General features: G+C 38.7%; 2 protein-coding genes across 3 annotated transcripts in view; one reads left to right on the forward strand and one right to left on the reverse strand.

The window, feature by feature from the left end:
- Nucleotides 1-501: 501 nt before the first annotated feature.
- IL5 (interleukin 5) lies at nucleotides 502-2,850 on the reverse strand. The gene is made up of 4 exons (XM_007110710.2): nucleotides 2,675-2,850; nucleotides 2,438-2,470; nucleotides 818-946; nucleotides 502-710 (listed from the first exon to the last, which is right to left on the reverse strand). Exons 1-4 carry the CDS (start codon nucleotides 2,816-2,818, stop codon nucleotides 612-614), a joined length of 405 nt encoding a protein of 134 aa, XP_007110772.1. The 5' UTR covers nucleotides 2,819-2,850; the 3' UTR covers nucleotides 502-611.
- Nucleotides 2,851-13,717: 10,867 nt separating this feature from the next.
- Nucleotides 13,718-15,353, forward strand: part of RAD50 (RAD50 double strand break repair protein) — a 132,057-nt gene continuing 130,421 nt past the window's right edge. For both annotated transcript variants that reach the window (XM_024118526.3, XM_024118516.3), the window contains exon 1: nucleotides 13,718-14,159. In XM_024118526.3, coding sequence (XP_023974294.1) covers nucleotides 14,031-14,159 — 129 coding nt within the window. In that variant the 5' untranslated portion in view covers nucleotides 13,718-14,030. The remainder of the gene's footprint in view (nucleotides 14,160-15,353) is intronic.

The raw sequence follows: 15,353 nt of genomic DNA on the forward strand, positions 1-15,353 counted from the left end.
TACCATGGAGAGGAAACCAGGCTCCAGCCCCTGCCCATGTCCCTGCTACCCCCTTCCCCACTAAGTCCTGCTAGATCTCATCCACCCATGGTATGCCTAGCAACCTGCGACTTCTGCCACCTGGAAGATGGGAATGCTCTCCAAACTTGGCATGTTCTCACAGAGACTGTGCTCACTTCAGAAGTCAGACAAAGGCCAGCAACAAATTGAATCAGAGTTGTCTATTTTTGTTTTATTGGAACATAGCCTAAGGTGAAATAAATATTAATTTTCCAAGTTCTCAATTATTTCATAAATAATATAAAGTTAACAGACATTTTACAGAATGTTATGTTAAATAAGATGGATAAAAGTATATATCTATTTTGCTTAGAGCAAACTGAAACTGGAAAATACTTCAATGATTCTGATATCTGAAATACAGCTCAAATATTTTGTTTTTATGCTTTCTGCCTGTGTGAGGTAGCAGTATGCCTGAAATATTTACTTTGCCTCTGAAGTTTCATTACACTGAATATTAAGACCCCACCCTTGGTTGGCCCTCATCCTTGTTGCAGTAAAACATCCTTCTCCTCCTCCAGAATCTTTCGCTACAGTGAGACAGGTTGGTCTCAACTTTCCATTGTCCATTCGGTGTTTATCACACTAAGAAAAGCTTGCAGGTAGTCTAGGAATTGTTTTACTCTCCATCTTTCTCCTGCACACTTCTTCTGTGAAAAGAGTAGACAGTAAGTATTGTGGGAAACTGTCAATTCTTGTAAACATAGGCAGAGCCAGACAAATATACTTAAGTTTCCACTAAATGTTTTTAACTTACTCTTTGGAGGTCTATGTATTCTTTTATTAAAAACAAGTTTTGGAATAGTTTTTCCACGGCATCCCCTTGTGCGGTTTGATTCTTCAATGCGTCTATTCCCTGAAAGACTTCTTTAATGCATAGTTGGTGCTAAATGAGGAAGATTTAAAAACATAAATAATCAAAACAAGGTATAAAAATTTAGTTCCAGAAGTTAGTTGTGTTGTTTACATGAGTTCTCTTCTCCAAAGAATATTTTACTTGTTCCTTTCCCAAGTGGCAAACCACTTCACACTGAGATATAATTTCCAAAAGTAGATAAAGTTTATATAACTACTGAGGAGTTTTACAAATGATATAAATTAACTCCTTAACTGAAATTAAAATGTTTAGGAAGTATAATGCAACTACAATACTGATTGAGCTCCCATGAGTTTCCTTTTGTAGTTCTAGCTGGTAATTTTATTCTATTTAGACTAATGAAATCATATATTTTACATTTTAATACAACCATGACATACTCCAAATATATACAATTCCATTATATGGTCATAATAATTTAAATATGTGGAAATGACACATATATTAATATAGGGCATTCATTGTATATTTTAATGTCTACTGACCATGATTCTAAAAATATAAACCTAACTTGCTAAACTTTCAGAAAGACATGAGAGTGAGAGGAAAGCCATAGATAGAGTTGAATGGAGACTAGGAGGCCCCTCTCACCCATTATGGAATTCTTCTGGAAGGAAGCACTATTTACAATAGCCAAGACATGGAAGTAACCAAAATGTCCATCGACAAATGCATGGGTAAAGAAGATGTGGTACATATATACAATGGAATACTACTCAGCCATAAAAAAGAATGAAATAATGCCATTTGCAGCAACATGGATGGACCTAGAATTATCATACTAAGGGAAGTCAGAAAAAGAAAGGCAAATACCATATGATATCACTTATATGTGGAATCTTAAAAAATGATACAAAGGAACTAATTTCCAAAGCAGAAACAGACTCACAGACATAGAAAACAAACTTATGGTTACCAAAAGGGAAAGGTGGGGAGGGATAACTTAGGAATTTGAGAGTATCATATACACACTACTATATATAAACTAGATAAGCAACAAGGACCTACTGTATAGCACAGGGAGCTCTACTCAATATTTTGTAGTAATCTATATGGGAAAAGAATCTGAAAAATAATATATATATAAAAGAACAGACACATATATATATATAAAACTGACTCACTTTGCTGTATACCTGAAACTAACACAACATTGTAAATCACCTATACTTCAATTAAAAAAAAATAAATTTTAAAAAGCATATAGTGAAGAAAAAGACATTAAATACCTAAAAAAAAAAAAAAAAAAAAAAGAATGCCTTACATGAGGCTCTTTGAGATGGACAACTGACAATATCACCAAAGGGCCTGATCCACTTGTTTAATGAATTCTACTTGTAAAGTTATTCCTCATATTTATAAGTACATACATTTGTATCCACTCACACAAAAACAGAATGGAGAAAATTAAATCATTCCAGTGATAACTAATGCTTTATAGCTTAAAATATGAAATTTACTTATTCACTCAATCATTTATCAAATCTTGATTTAACTTACATTTGTATGTTCGGGAGTAGGAATCATCAAGTTCTGAAAAGGAAAGAAAATACATTCATGTTTAAAGCACTCTAGCACTCATAACTTTTAGTAAAATTCTTGCTAGTAATATGGTTATCAATCATATAGTACTAACACTCTCATAATTTCATGATTAATGACAGATCTTTAAAAATTAGCCACCACAAATGATTACCTATATATTTTAAAGACTGTAGGAATCAAAAAGAAAATTACCCCATCACCTATCAGCAGAGTTCGATGAGTGGAGAGCAGTGTCAAGGTCTCTGCCACCAGTCTATTCATGGGACTTTCTACAGCAATGACACAAATGTAGGCAGCTCCAAGAGCCAGCAAACTCAAATGCAGAAGCATTCTCATGGCTCTGAAATGTTGAGCGTTTGCCTTGGCAAAGAAAGTGCATAGTACAAGATTTCATCCCCAACCAATTTATTCTCTCTCTTTGAGGAAATGAATAATTTCTAACAATCAGATAGAGAATGCTTAATAATGGCATATAGTGAAACTGTTTCCAATGCCTGTACCTTAAAAAATAATTTTACTTTTATCTTTTAATAATAATAAAAATCCCTATTTTTCACCTTTAAAAACATTTTCTATTACAAAAGAAAATCCTTAGGTGGATACATCATTGCTCCACATTTGCATTTCTTAAAATCAGAAGATTGAATTTCCTTTAAAAAGATTTGTGTAAAAAGAAGAGTAATGTAAACCACTAAATAGAATTTTATGCTAAAATACATAAATATTGAGAATATCTTTTTACGTCAAGTAAACTCTAATGCAGTTGTAGCCAGGTTGATCTGTCTTAAAAGGAATTGAAAATACTGGTGATTGAAGATGGTGATTAGAGGAGAGACCATCAAAACTTGGCTGGGACAAGTTGTGTTCACTGGGGTCTCAATTAGGATCCTTTCTGTTGCCAGTGATCAAAAACCTAACCCAAACTGGTTGAAGCCAAATGGGGGATTTGTTAGCTCATACAACCGAATGATCCAGGGTGGAGCCTCCTTTATGTTGCTTACCTCAGTGACCATTGTCTTCATTCTCAGGCAGTGACCCATTCTTGGGTCACTGTGGACCCAAGATGATGTCCAGCCTCCTGAATCTATATGTACCCTGTTCATGAGCCTCAGGAGAAAGCAAATTGTGTTTTTCTGATTGCTCAATTAAAAGTCCAAGAATTTAGCCTTGTTCACCCTTGATCCCATGTTCACCCTTGAACTGTGGCCAGGGGTATGAGATATACTAATTGGTTCTCCCTGGAGCTGGAGATGGGCTTCATCCCACCCAAACTTCATACCTGAGAAATTTGGGGTCCTAGGTAGTAGTAAGAGGCACCTAGATGCTAGGAAGGTAACCAAAAAACATCCATCACAGCCACATAACATACGGGCATGGCCTCTCCTTCACATCCCACAAGGGTGGGAGTGTCCTTTCACACCCTGGTGGGCCATGTATGAATAGGTGTGATCAGGGGAATCAGCCTTTGTGTACCTTAGGCTCTGACCTATAACCCCAGAAGGGAGCAAATGAGGCCCCCTTCTAGACCACACACTTCCTTCTTCCTTGGCCTTAGCACACATAATGGAGGTGTAAGCTATTGCTTATAATGGAGAGTTTCAGTGAGCATCCCAAAGTGGTTCTGTGTTGGTGGCCTGGAAGCCTGGCTTTAGGACTACCTTGAGTATCTAGCACAGATTGTACCAAATATGAATTGTTACCTAGAACCCTTTTCCAAAGCTGGATGTAGTTCTGTATGTGAAGTAGAGGCATCTAGGAGGTAGACAAGCCTTTTATTTTTTAAAGATTTATTTATTATTTATTTATTTTAGGCTGCGTTGGGTCTTAGTTGTGGCATGTAGGATCTTTGTTGAGGCATGCGAGATCTTTCCTTGCAGCGCGGACTTCTCTCTAGTTGTGCCGTGTAGGTTTTCTCATCTCTAGTTGTGGCACACAGGCTCCAGGCCGCTTGGGCTCTGTAGTTATGGTGCACGGGCTCTAGTTGAGGCACGCGGGCTCAGTAGTTGTGTCGTGCGGGCTTAGTTGCCCCGTGGCATGTGGGATCTTAGTTCCCTGACCAGGGATTGAACTCACATCCCCTGCATTGTAAGGCAGATTCTTTACCACTGGACCACCAGGGAAGTCCCGTCAAGCCTTTTACATGGGGGTAGTCACAGCTCTGCACAGGTGGGATAAAAGTAGTATGGGACTTTGGTGGCAGCCTTCCTGTACCATGTCTGGTTTTGTTTGTGCTAAAGTTTTGGACTCTTGGTTAGACATGCCTGGTTTGAACACTTGAAAGACCTTTTCCTTGAGACTGCAGGAGTGACCATGGCTTGCTGCAGGAGTGAGGTAGGAATCACAATAGACTGGATCAAGGTGCTCTTAAAATGGTGCTTTCAAAACCAAAGCTGAGTTCTGGCAGAGCCTTCTCTCCCCAGAAGATTTCATAGAGAGAGTTTGTTCTGGTTCTCCTCAGCTCCTTTGGGCTACACTGAGGAAGTGTGGGCTTAGATGAAGGTTTCAGAGGAACTGCCAAGTGACTTGTTATTTTAGTACCTTAAATACACGAAGTTCTGAGTTTTAAACTTCTCTCTGTTATAGGGTTGCACAGGGAATCTAGGTGGTGTAGGATTGAGACACCACTGTACTAGTGTTCACTAAGCAGGAGAAAACTCACCAACCACTCACTATTTTTAGGGAGTCATGCTGGCTATGAAAATGAGTGAGATGGGCAAGGTCTGACAACAGCACAGATGGTGGGGCTGCAGAAAACTGCAGCAGAGTGACCTGTCTCCAGGTGGCAAGTACTGCTCAGCTCCAGCTGACTGTTGCCATGTGACACCCTTGGACTTATGTTGCCAACTCATCCAATTTTTCAAAGAAGCCAGAAATCCTGATTATTATGTATAATCTCCTGATTTTTCAATGTTGGCAATTCATAGTTTTAAGAACCATACAGGGTGCTATTTTGCAGTCTCTGATCTACAGTGTAACTGTGGGTCCCTATTGGAGGGCAAGTTATTTAAAAATCCTATTCAAAATTATGTATCTTCAAAAATGTTTTAATTGTGGTAAAATACATGTAACATAAAACATAACATCTTAACCATTTTTAAGTATACAGTTCAGTAGTGTTGAGTATGTTCATAATGTTGTACAATCCATCTCCAGAACGCTTTTTATCTTGCAAAGCTGAAACTCTGTACCCATTAAACAACAACTCTCCGTTTTCCCCCTCCCTGCCAGCCCCTGGCAACCACACTTCTACTTTCTGTCTCTATGAACTTGATTATTCTAGGTAACTCAGATAAGTAGAATCATTTAGTATTTGTCATTTACTGACTGGCTTATTTCATGTAGGATAGTGTCCTCAACGTTCATCCATCTTGTAGCACGTGGCAGAGTTTCCTTCCTTTTTTTTTTTTTTTTTTGGCCTCACCGCAAGGCTTATGGGGGATCTCAATTCCCCGACCAGGGATTGAACCTGGACCACGGCAGTGAAAGCCCGGAATCCTAACCACTAGGCCACCGGGGAACTCCCCTTCCTTTTTAAGGTGGAATAATCTTCCATTCCATTGTATGCATATACCATATTTTGTTTATCCGTTCATTTATCAATGGACATTTGGGTTGCTTCCATCTTTTGGCTATTGTGAATAATGCCATTATGAACATGAGTGTACAAAATTACATTTCTTATAATGTTTTCATAAGTCAATAACTATTCCTCTATTAGTCTGATCTCCCCAACCTGATTGCAAACTCTCTGAGCAGGGACCATAAAATAATGTATTTGAAAGAGGTTTATTAATGTTAACCTGCAAACAAAAGTTAATAATTTTAATCTCCTATGCAGGATTCCAAGTAATTTTTGTAGATATTCTAGCCCAAGGAAATGAAGCATAATTCTCTTTAAGTGTGGGATACACTTAAGATAAGTGTGGAATACAATTCATTTTAAAGTGTGCAGTCTGGAAGGGGGATTATGAGAGGAGTAACTTTGCAATGGAGAAACCTGACAAACCTCAGCCAGGTGATCAAGGTCAACATCAACAGTGGTAACTCATGTTAGTAGCATGTTCCCTTAACATGATGTAATGAGAATGGCATTTTATCTCTGCGGTCTTCCTCCCCAAAACTTATAACCTCTGTGTAACCTTGAGAAAAATATTACACATACCCAAATTGAAGGACAAAATACCTGAAAAGTACTCTTTAAAACTGTCAAGGTCATCAAAAACAAGTAAAGTCTGAGAAACTGTCACAGCCCAGAGGAATCTAAGATGACATGATGACTAAATGCAATGTGGTATGCTGGATGACATCCCAGACAGAAAACCCCCTAAAACTAAGTAGGTAAAAACGAAGAAAACCCCCAGAAACTGTGGAGTCTAGTTAATGTGCCAATGTTGGTTACCCACTTGTGACAAATGTACCATAGTGATACAAACAACAGAGGAAACTGGGTACAGGGTACACGGGAAATCTCTATAATATTCTTTCAACGTTTCTCCAAATCTAAAGCTAAATGAAATAAAAGTTTATTAAAAATAACCTTGCAAATTGAAAAAAGTTAATGATTGTTTATATTATTATTACATAAAAAGACTTTGTATCCCATAAGTGTCATGCACTTGGGACTTTTTTACTTCACTAGCCTGTGAGCTCCTTGAGAATAAGGGTTTTATTTAATTGATCTCTTTATCCTCAATGACCAGCCTATTGTACACCCTCAATTAATGTTTATTGAATAAATAACTGAATGAATAAGCAGGAACTTGGTTGTATTAGTTGAACACATTAATGTGAATACTGTGGAAACTGAAGGAGTCTATTCCCTGGGGCCAGGAGCTTTGGCAGGAAGCCTTTTACATGGGGGTAGTCACAGCTCTGCACAGGTGGGATAAAAGTAGTATGGGACTTTGGTGGCAGCCTTCCTGTACCATGTCTGGTTTTGTTTGTGCTAAAGTTTTGGACTCTTGGTTAGACATGCCTGGTTTGAACACTTGAAAGACCTTTTCCTTGAGACTGCAGGAGTGACCATGGCTTGCTGCAGGAGTGAGGTAGGAATCACAATAGACTGGATCAAGGTGCTCTTAAAATGGTGCTTTCAAAACCAAAGCTGAGTTCTGGCAGAGCCTTCTCTCCCCAGAAGATTTCATAGAGAGAGTTTGTTCTGGTTCTCCTCAGCTCCTTTGGGCTACACTGAGGAAGTGTGGGCTTAGATGAAGGTTTCAGAGGAACTGCCAAGTGACTTGTTATTTTAGTACCTTAAATACACGAAGTTCTGAGTTTTAAACTTCTCTCTGTTATAGGGTTGCACAGGGAATCTAGGTGGTGTAGGATTGAGACACCACTGTACTAGTGTTCACTAAGCAGGAGAAAACTCACCAACCACTCACTATTTTTAGGGAGTCATGCTGGCTATGAAAATGAGTGAGATGGGCAAGGTCTGACAACAGCACAGATGGTGGGGCTGCAGAAAACTGCAGCAGAGTGACCTGTCTCCAGGTGGCAAGTACTGCTCAGCTCCAGCTGACTGTTGCCATGTGACACCCTTGGACTTATGTTGCCAACTCATCCAATTTTTCAAAGAAGCCAGAAATCCTGATTATTATGTATAATCTCCTGATTTTTCAATGTTGGCAATTCATAGTTTTAAGAACCATACAGGGTGCTATTTTGCAGTCTCTGATCTACAGTGTAACTGTGGGTCCCTATTGGAGGGCAAGTTATTTAAAAATCCTATTCAAAATTATGTATCTTCAAAAATGTTTTAATTGTGGTAAAATACATGTAACATAAAACATAACATCTTAACCATTTTTAAGTATACAGTTCAGTAGTGTTGAGTATGTTCATAATGTTGTACAATCCATCTCCAGAACGCTTTTTATCTTGCAAAGCTGAAACTCTGTACCCATTAAACAACAACTCTCCGTTTTCCCCCTCCCTGCCAGCCCCTGGCAACCACACTTCTACTTTCTGTCTCTATGAACTTGATTATTCTAGGTAACTCAGATAAGTAGAATCATTTAGTATTTGTCATTTACTGACTGGCTTATTTCATGTAGGATAGTGTCCTCAACGTTCATCCATCTTGTAGCACGTGGCAGAGTTTCCTTCTTTTTTTTTTTTTTTTTGGCCTCACCGCAAGGCTTATGGGGGATCTCAATTCCCCGACCAGGGATTGAACCTGGACCACGGCAGTGAAAGCCCGGAATCCTAACCACTAGGCCACCGGGGAACTCCCCTTCCTTTTTAAGGTGGAATAATCTTCCATTCCATTGTATGCATATACCATATTTTGTTTATCCGTTCATTTATCAATGGACATTTGGGTTGCTTCCATCTTTTGGCTATTGTGAATAATGCCATTATGAACATGAGTGTACAAAATTACATTTCTTATAATGTTTTCATAAGTCAATAACTATTCCTCTATTAGTCTGATCTCCCCAACCTGATTGCAAACTCTCTGAGCAGGGACCATAAAATAATGTATTTGAAAGAGGTTTATTAATGTTAACCTGCAAACAAAAGTTAATAATTTTAATCTCCTATGCAGAATTCCAAGTAATTTTTGTAGATATTCTAGCCCAAGGAAATGAAGCATAATTCTCTTTAAGTGTGGGATACACTTAAGATAAGTGTGGAATACAATTCATTTTAAAGTGTGCAGTCTGGAAGGGGGATTATGAGAGGAGTAACTTTGCAATGGAGAAACCTGACAAACCTCAGCCAGGTGATCAAGGTCAACATCAACAGTGGTAACTCATGTTAGTAGCATGTTCCCTTAACATGATGTAATGAGAATGGCATTTTATCTCTGCGGTCTTCCTCCCCAAAACTTATAACCTCTGTGTAACCTTGAGAAAAATATTACACATACCCAAATTGAAGGACAAAATACCTGAAAAGTACTCTTTAAAACTGTCAAGGTCATCAAAAACAAGTAAAGTCTGAGAAACTGTCACAGCCCAGAGGAATCTAAGATGACATGATGACTAAATGCAATGTGGTATGCTGGATGACATCCCAGACAGAAAACCCCCTAAAACTAAGTAGGTAAAAACGAAGAAAACCCCCAGAAACTGTGGAGTCTAGTTAATGTGCCAATGTTGGTTACCCACTTGTGACAAATGTACCATAGTGATACAAACAACAGAGGAAACTGGGTACAGGGTACACGGGAAATCTCTATAATATTCTTTCAACGTTTCTCCAAATCTAAAGCTAAATGAAATAAAAGTTTATTAAAAATAACCTTGCAAATTGAAAAAAGTTAATGATTGTTTATATTATTATTACATAAAAAGACTTTGTATCCCATAAGTGTCATGCACTTGGGACTTTTTTACTTCACTAGCCTGTGAGCTCCTTGAGAATAAGGGTTTTATTTAATTGATCTCTTTATCCTCAATGACCAGCCTATTGTACACCCTCAATTAATGTTTATTGAATAAATAACTGAATGAATAAGCAGGAACTTGGTTGTATTAGTTGAACACATTAATGTGAATACTGTGGAAACTGAAGGAGTCTATTCCCTGGGGCCAGGAGCCTGATAATAGAAACAACTTTGGCAGGACTCCTGGAAAAAAGATAAGAGCAAAGCTGTCAGCTCATCTATAGAGAACAAACTAATGTGAACTACCATGGTATTTTAAAAAACCCACATTATTTTAGGAGAATAGAAAGAAATTAGCAAACAGTATTGAGAATTTTTAAGAATTACTAGTAATTGTATAGTTTAGAAAAAAGACTTTGGTGTTGAAAAGTTGTATTAGTAGGCAACATTCATCCTTTTGCCCTAAAACCTTTGTCTCTATTGGTGGCTTCCAAATTGGCAACATGTTTTTAAAAACTGATACCTGTGTCTTTTTTAAAGAAGATGTTGGGGGTAGGAGTTTATTAATTAATTAATTTTTTTTGCTGTGTTGGGTCTTCGTTTCTGTGCAAGGGCTTTCTCTAGCTGTGGCAAGCGGGGGCCACTCTTCATCGCGGTGCGCAGGCCTCTCACTATCGCGGCCTCTCTTGTTGCGGAGCACAGGCTTCAGACGCACAGGATCAGTAGTTGTGGCTCACGGGCCTAGTTGCTCCGCAGCATGTGGGATCCTCCCAGACCAGGGCTCCAAACCGTGTCCCCTGCATTAGCAGGCAGATTCTCAACCATTGCACCACCATGTAAGCCCCAACCTGTGTTTTTTTACGAACTGTGTAGTCATTAAGGTCAAATGACTTTTCTATGAACTGATTCTAATCAATTAACAGGGCATGATGCCACAATGTTTTTTGCAGTGACTAAATGTAAAATGATAGCATCTCTTTCTTTTTCTTGACCTTATTCTAACCTCCATCCTTTCAATCTCCAAGTATATCTTTTAAATAGTTTTTTAATTGATAAATAACATCATAGGAAAATAAACACAGAACTTCTTCCCCTCAGCATAGCAACTACTGTATTAGGTTTTTGTTGACCTATTCCAATCTTTACTAAGACAGCTTTACAGAGTTGTAATCAATGAATATGTGCAATTTTGTTTATCTTTTTTTTTATTAATACTTCTCTTTCATGTAGCTACTTATTATTTTAATGGTTACCTGCTATTAGATGAAATTGATGTACCACAGTTTACTTCACCATTTGGGTTGTTGCTAGTATTCCACAATTACAAACAATGCTACTAAAAAGGTCTCTGTATAATTTAAAAAATATTTCCTTATGCTGAGGAACTTGTGTGATGATTTTAATAGCTTTGTTACATTTTACCAGATTAACCCTCTAATAATATTCAATGAACAAAAAATAAATCTCGTATTTTAACAGTGTTTTACCATTTATAAAGCACTTTCACAAAAATAACTTTGTTTAATCCTGATATCGGCACTGTGGGATAGATTTCTTTCCCTCAAGATTCTTTAGCGCTAGGGTTTAATAGTTCTGCTAATGTAATGAGTGAAATGAACCACAAAGGAAGGTGTGATACAAGAAGCAGTAGTAGTAAAAAAGCTTGATAAATATGTTGGTAAACATAAATAAATAATGCTGGTTTTAAAAAATAACTCAGAGGATTTCAAGACAACATGGAACAAAAAAGCAATGATCATGTGGAAGATTAAGATGCAAGGAGTGATCAGATTTGGTGCATTTTATGGTTCTTGTACTGTTTAAAAGGATACTAAAGGTATTAACTTCAGATTTCAAAATAGGCACGTGAAAAATTCAAGAATAATGACTAAAAGAATCAAAATAGAATGTGCAACTTCAAAACTGATAGAATAAAACAATAATGAAAACTCAACCAATCCAGAAACCTGGAAAGGAGAAAAAGAGGGAAAAGGCACAAAACAAGATATGAGAAATACATCCAAATTTATCAGGAATAACAGTTCACTTCATGCAAAATGACATTAAGAGGTTTAAAAATCAAAGGATAGAAAGACATACTAGACAAATACTAATCAAAAGAAAGCTGATGTACCAATATAAATATCAGAAAAAGATAATTTATGTCAGAAGGTATTATAAGGATAAAGAGATTCACTAATAGGTATAAGATAGTATCTCATGGTATTTTATTTTCCATTTCATTAATTATGATATAAGTGAAACTAAACATTTTTCAGTAGTAGTTTACTGAGAACTGGGAACTTGACTGATTCGCCTTTTTAGTTCTTTTTATTTTAAAGATTAATCATTTTTATTGCAAATCTTTCCACCCGCCCCTCCTAGAGTTGTTATCTTAGTTTTATAGTTTCCTACTGTTACAAGGTTGAAAATTTTTGTAATGGAATCTGGCACCTTGTAATGTCCATTTTTTCCCTCAACTCAGTTTTTCTCAAGTATTTTAAAAGTAAATTATAGAAAGCATGACACTATCGTTAACACTTCTATATGCATCTCAAAAAAGTATCTTTTTCATATAGCAAAATATCATCACATCTAATATAATGAAAACAACGTGATTTTTTAGCATTTAATCTCTAGTCTACATTCAAATTTCTCCACATATACCCGAAATTCCCTTCACATCTCTATGTCCAAAGCAGGATCCAATCCAGGATCATGCGCTGCATCTTGGTAACCTGAAACTCAAATCTCTTTTAATTCTCAACCATCCTTTTAGAATCTACAAAAGTTCTTGTTCTAGTAACAGTAATCTGAAAGTCTGGGCCAGTGTTTTGTAGCACATTCCACCTTCCAGATTTTCCTTTTCCATCCTTGTGATATTATTAGCATAATACTTCCTGTAAACTGGAAGCTTAATCTAAAGGTGCTAAAGACTCAAGTTAAACTTTGTTTTTTTTAATCCAGCTGCATAAGAGGTAATTTTGGCTACTTCATATTAAGCAGGAGACATACATTCAATGCCATTGGTATATCCGTCACCTCCAAAAGTTTCTTCTCACCTTCCTTATTTTTATTTTCTATTTAATTAATTTATTAATTTATTTTTTGTGATAAGAACAGTTAACACAAGGTCTACCATCTTGGCAAATTTTTAAGTATACAATAAATTATTGTTAAATATAGGCACGATGGTGTACAGATCTCTTATTATTCATCGTGCATAACACAATCTCTTAAAGGTGTCTATTCCTATCTTGGGGTGGTACTTATAGCAGTGGATTTCCTTCACATATTTTCATAACATTTTATAGTCTTATAATAGCTTTTTGGCTTTTGGTCTACAACGGCAGTTCACAAACTTTTGGTATTAAACCCCTTTCTGAGGATCCCAAAGGGCTTTTACGTGAGTTATAACTACTAATATTTACTCAAGTAGAAACTAAATTTGAATTTTTTTTAAAAGCACGAGAATATACAAGCACACATTCCATTAGCCATCATTGCGATGGTAACCCGCACGTCACGTAATTACTAGAAAACTCAGTACATTACGGAGCGACTGAGAGCGCAAAGGCAAATAACGTCTTAGTATTGTTAGAAAAAGTTTTGACAGGAGCGAACACCGCACCCCCCTCCGCTTCAGGAGTCTCGAGATCACACTTTGAGAAGCGCTGTCCATCACAAGTCTTTGTCTTCTCTTAGAGTTAGTGCCTCTCAGTGCTGTCCCGCCCCGCCCCCGCCGCCAGCAAGGAGCCAGAATCCGCTTTCTAGATGACCTTGCACTCAACCTTCTTGCGCAGTAAGGTTCCCGGAACCCAGAGCTGCGCGCGCACAGCGGGCCCCTGACTTCCCGGCGTGCCCCGGGCCTGCGGCGTAAAAGCGCGCAGGCCGTAGCGCCCCACGTGACCCGCGGCGCCGCGGAGGCGGGAGTCTGTGAGTGCCCACGGTCGCGGTGTCCTCGGGTTTGTGTTCTGCGTCTGCCGCGGGCAGCCCCGGGCTGGCCCCCACCCCCACTCTCGCCTTCCAGCAGGGAAGAAAGCCGGTGTGGGAGGAACGGTTCCAGCCCGAGCTTTCGCTCTCACCTGGAGCCTCCCGACCCTGGGACGCGCGAGTCCTTAAGACCCGCTCTTGCTCTGCTCGGGCCTCACTGCTAAACCTTGGTGAACCTTGGGCTCTAGACCCTTGCTGTTTTGAAAAGAAACATTTGCAAACATGTCCCGGATCGAAAAGATGAGCATTCTGGGCGTGCGGAGTTTTGGAATAGAGGATAAAGACAAACAAATTATCACATTCTTCAGTCCCCTCACAATTTTGGTTGGACCCAATGGGGCGGGGAAAACGGTAAGTTCTAAGTAGCCGCCCTCAGTTTACGGGTCGCCACGCGTTAGAAATCTGGAGTAAAATATCTGCAGAGTTCGGAACTCTTGATTAGGATGAGAGGAGTCCATATGACTCAGCTCCTGGGGCCCCAGTGTGTACCTGGGTCTCCGGCTGACTTCCCGGCCCAGGGGCGTGGCTTGGTGTGGCCTTTAGGCCACTGCGACCTCAGGAACCGACCAGACTCCTGTGTTCAGTCATGTTCGGTGGACAGGGTTTCCATCATAATCCTAAGAGACCGGGAGCTACCTCCGTCCGGGCTCAGCGAGCTCACAGTCCCACAGGAAGCCTTTTTGTCTACATAGATGTTTTATCGTTCCTTACTCACATGGCATAGCGTTCACTTCCTGGTAGTCGTCCCCGTACAGGATTTCTTTAAAACTTATAAAATATGATAAATATATGAGTTTAATTAGACTGTCTATGCCGACTAAGATAATAAATGATAAGTAAATGACATAATTTTAAAATGAAACATGCGTTGGGGCTTGTTTAAATTGGGACAGTATTTTTTTGTTAGGATGCTCTTACCTAGTCAAAATAAAAGATCGGAGCGCAACTTATATACTGTGCTCCAGTACTGGAAATATTTAGAAATTTGACTTGGACCTGGAATGGTATGCAATTATGAAAAAAGTACAGCCAAGAGACTCTCTGGTCTGAAAGGGTGCTTTGAGAAAAAGCAAGGTGGTATCTTTGTAACAGGGAGAGGAGTAAATGAAGTGAAAAGCATAGAAAAAGACATAAGGTTTAGTGTTGAGAGTGGAATGCCAGACCCTTGTCTACTTTTATTTATTTATGTAGAAATATTATTTATTGAATGCCTTTTATGTACCTAGCATTGTATTAAGTGCTCTACTGGTAGAGAGACTAGTATGTTTAGTGTTTATGAGCCCTAGCTGCTTTAATACAAATTTTTTCCTTCACCATTTATTAGCTGTGAGACTGGGCAAAAGTGACCTAAATGCTCCATGCCTTAGTTTTCTCCTCTGTAAAATGGAGGTTAAAAAATAGTTTCTGGGCTTCCCTGGTGGCGCAGTGGTTGAGGGTCCGCCTGCCGATGCAGGGGACACGTGTTCGTGCCCCGGTCCGGGAGGATCCCACATGCCTCGGAGCGGCTGGGCCCGTGAGCCATGGCAGCTGAGCCTGCGCGTCCGG

The sequence above is a fragment of the Physeter macrocephalus genome, chromosome 8, assembly GCF_002837175.3.
Source record: "Physeter macrocephalus isolate SW-GA chromosome 8, ASM283717v5, whole genome shotgun sequence".
In the NCBI taxonomy this organism is placed as follows: domain Eukaryota; kingdom Metazoa; phylum Chordata; class Mammalia; order Artiodactyla; family Physeteridae; genus Physeter; species Physeter macrocephalus.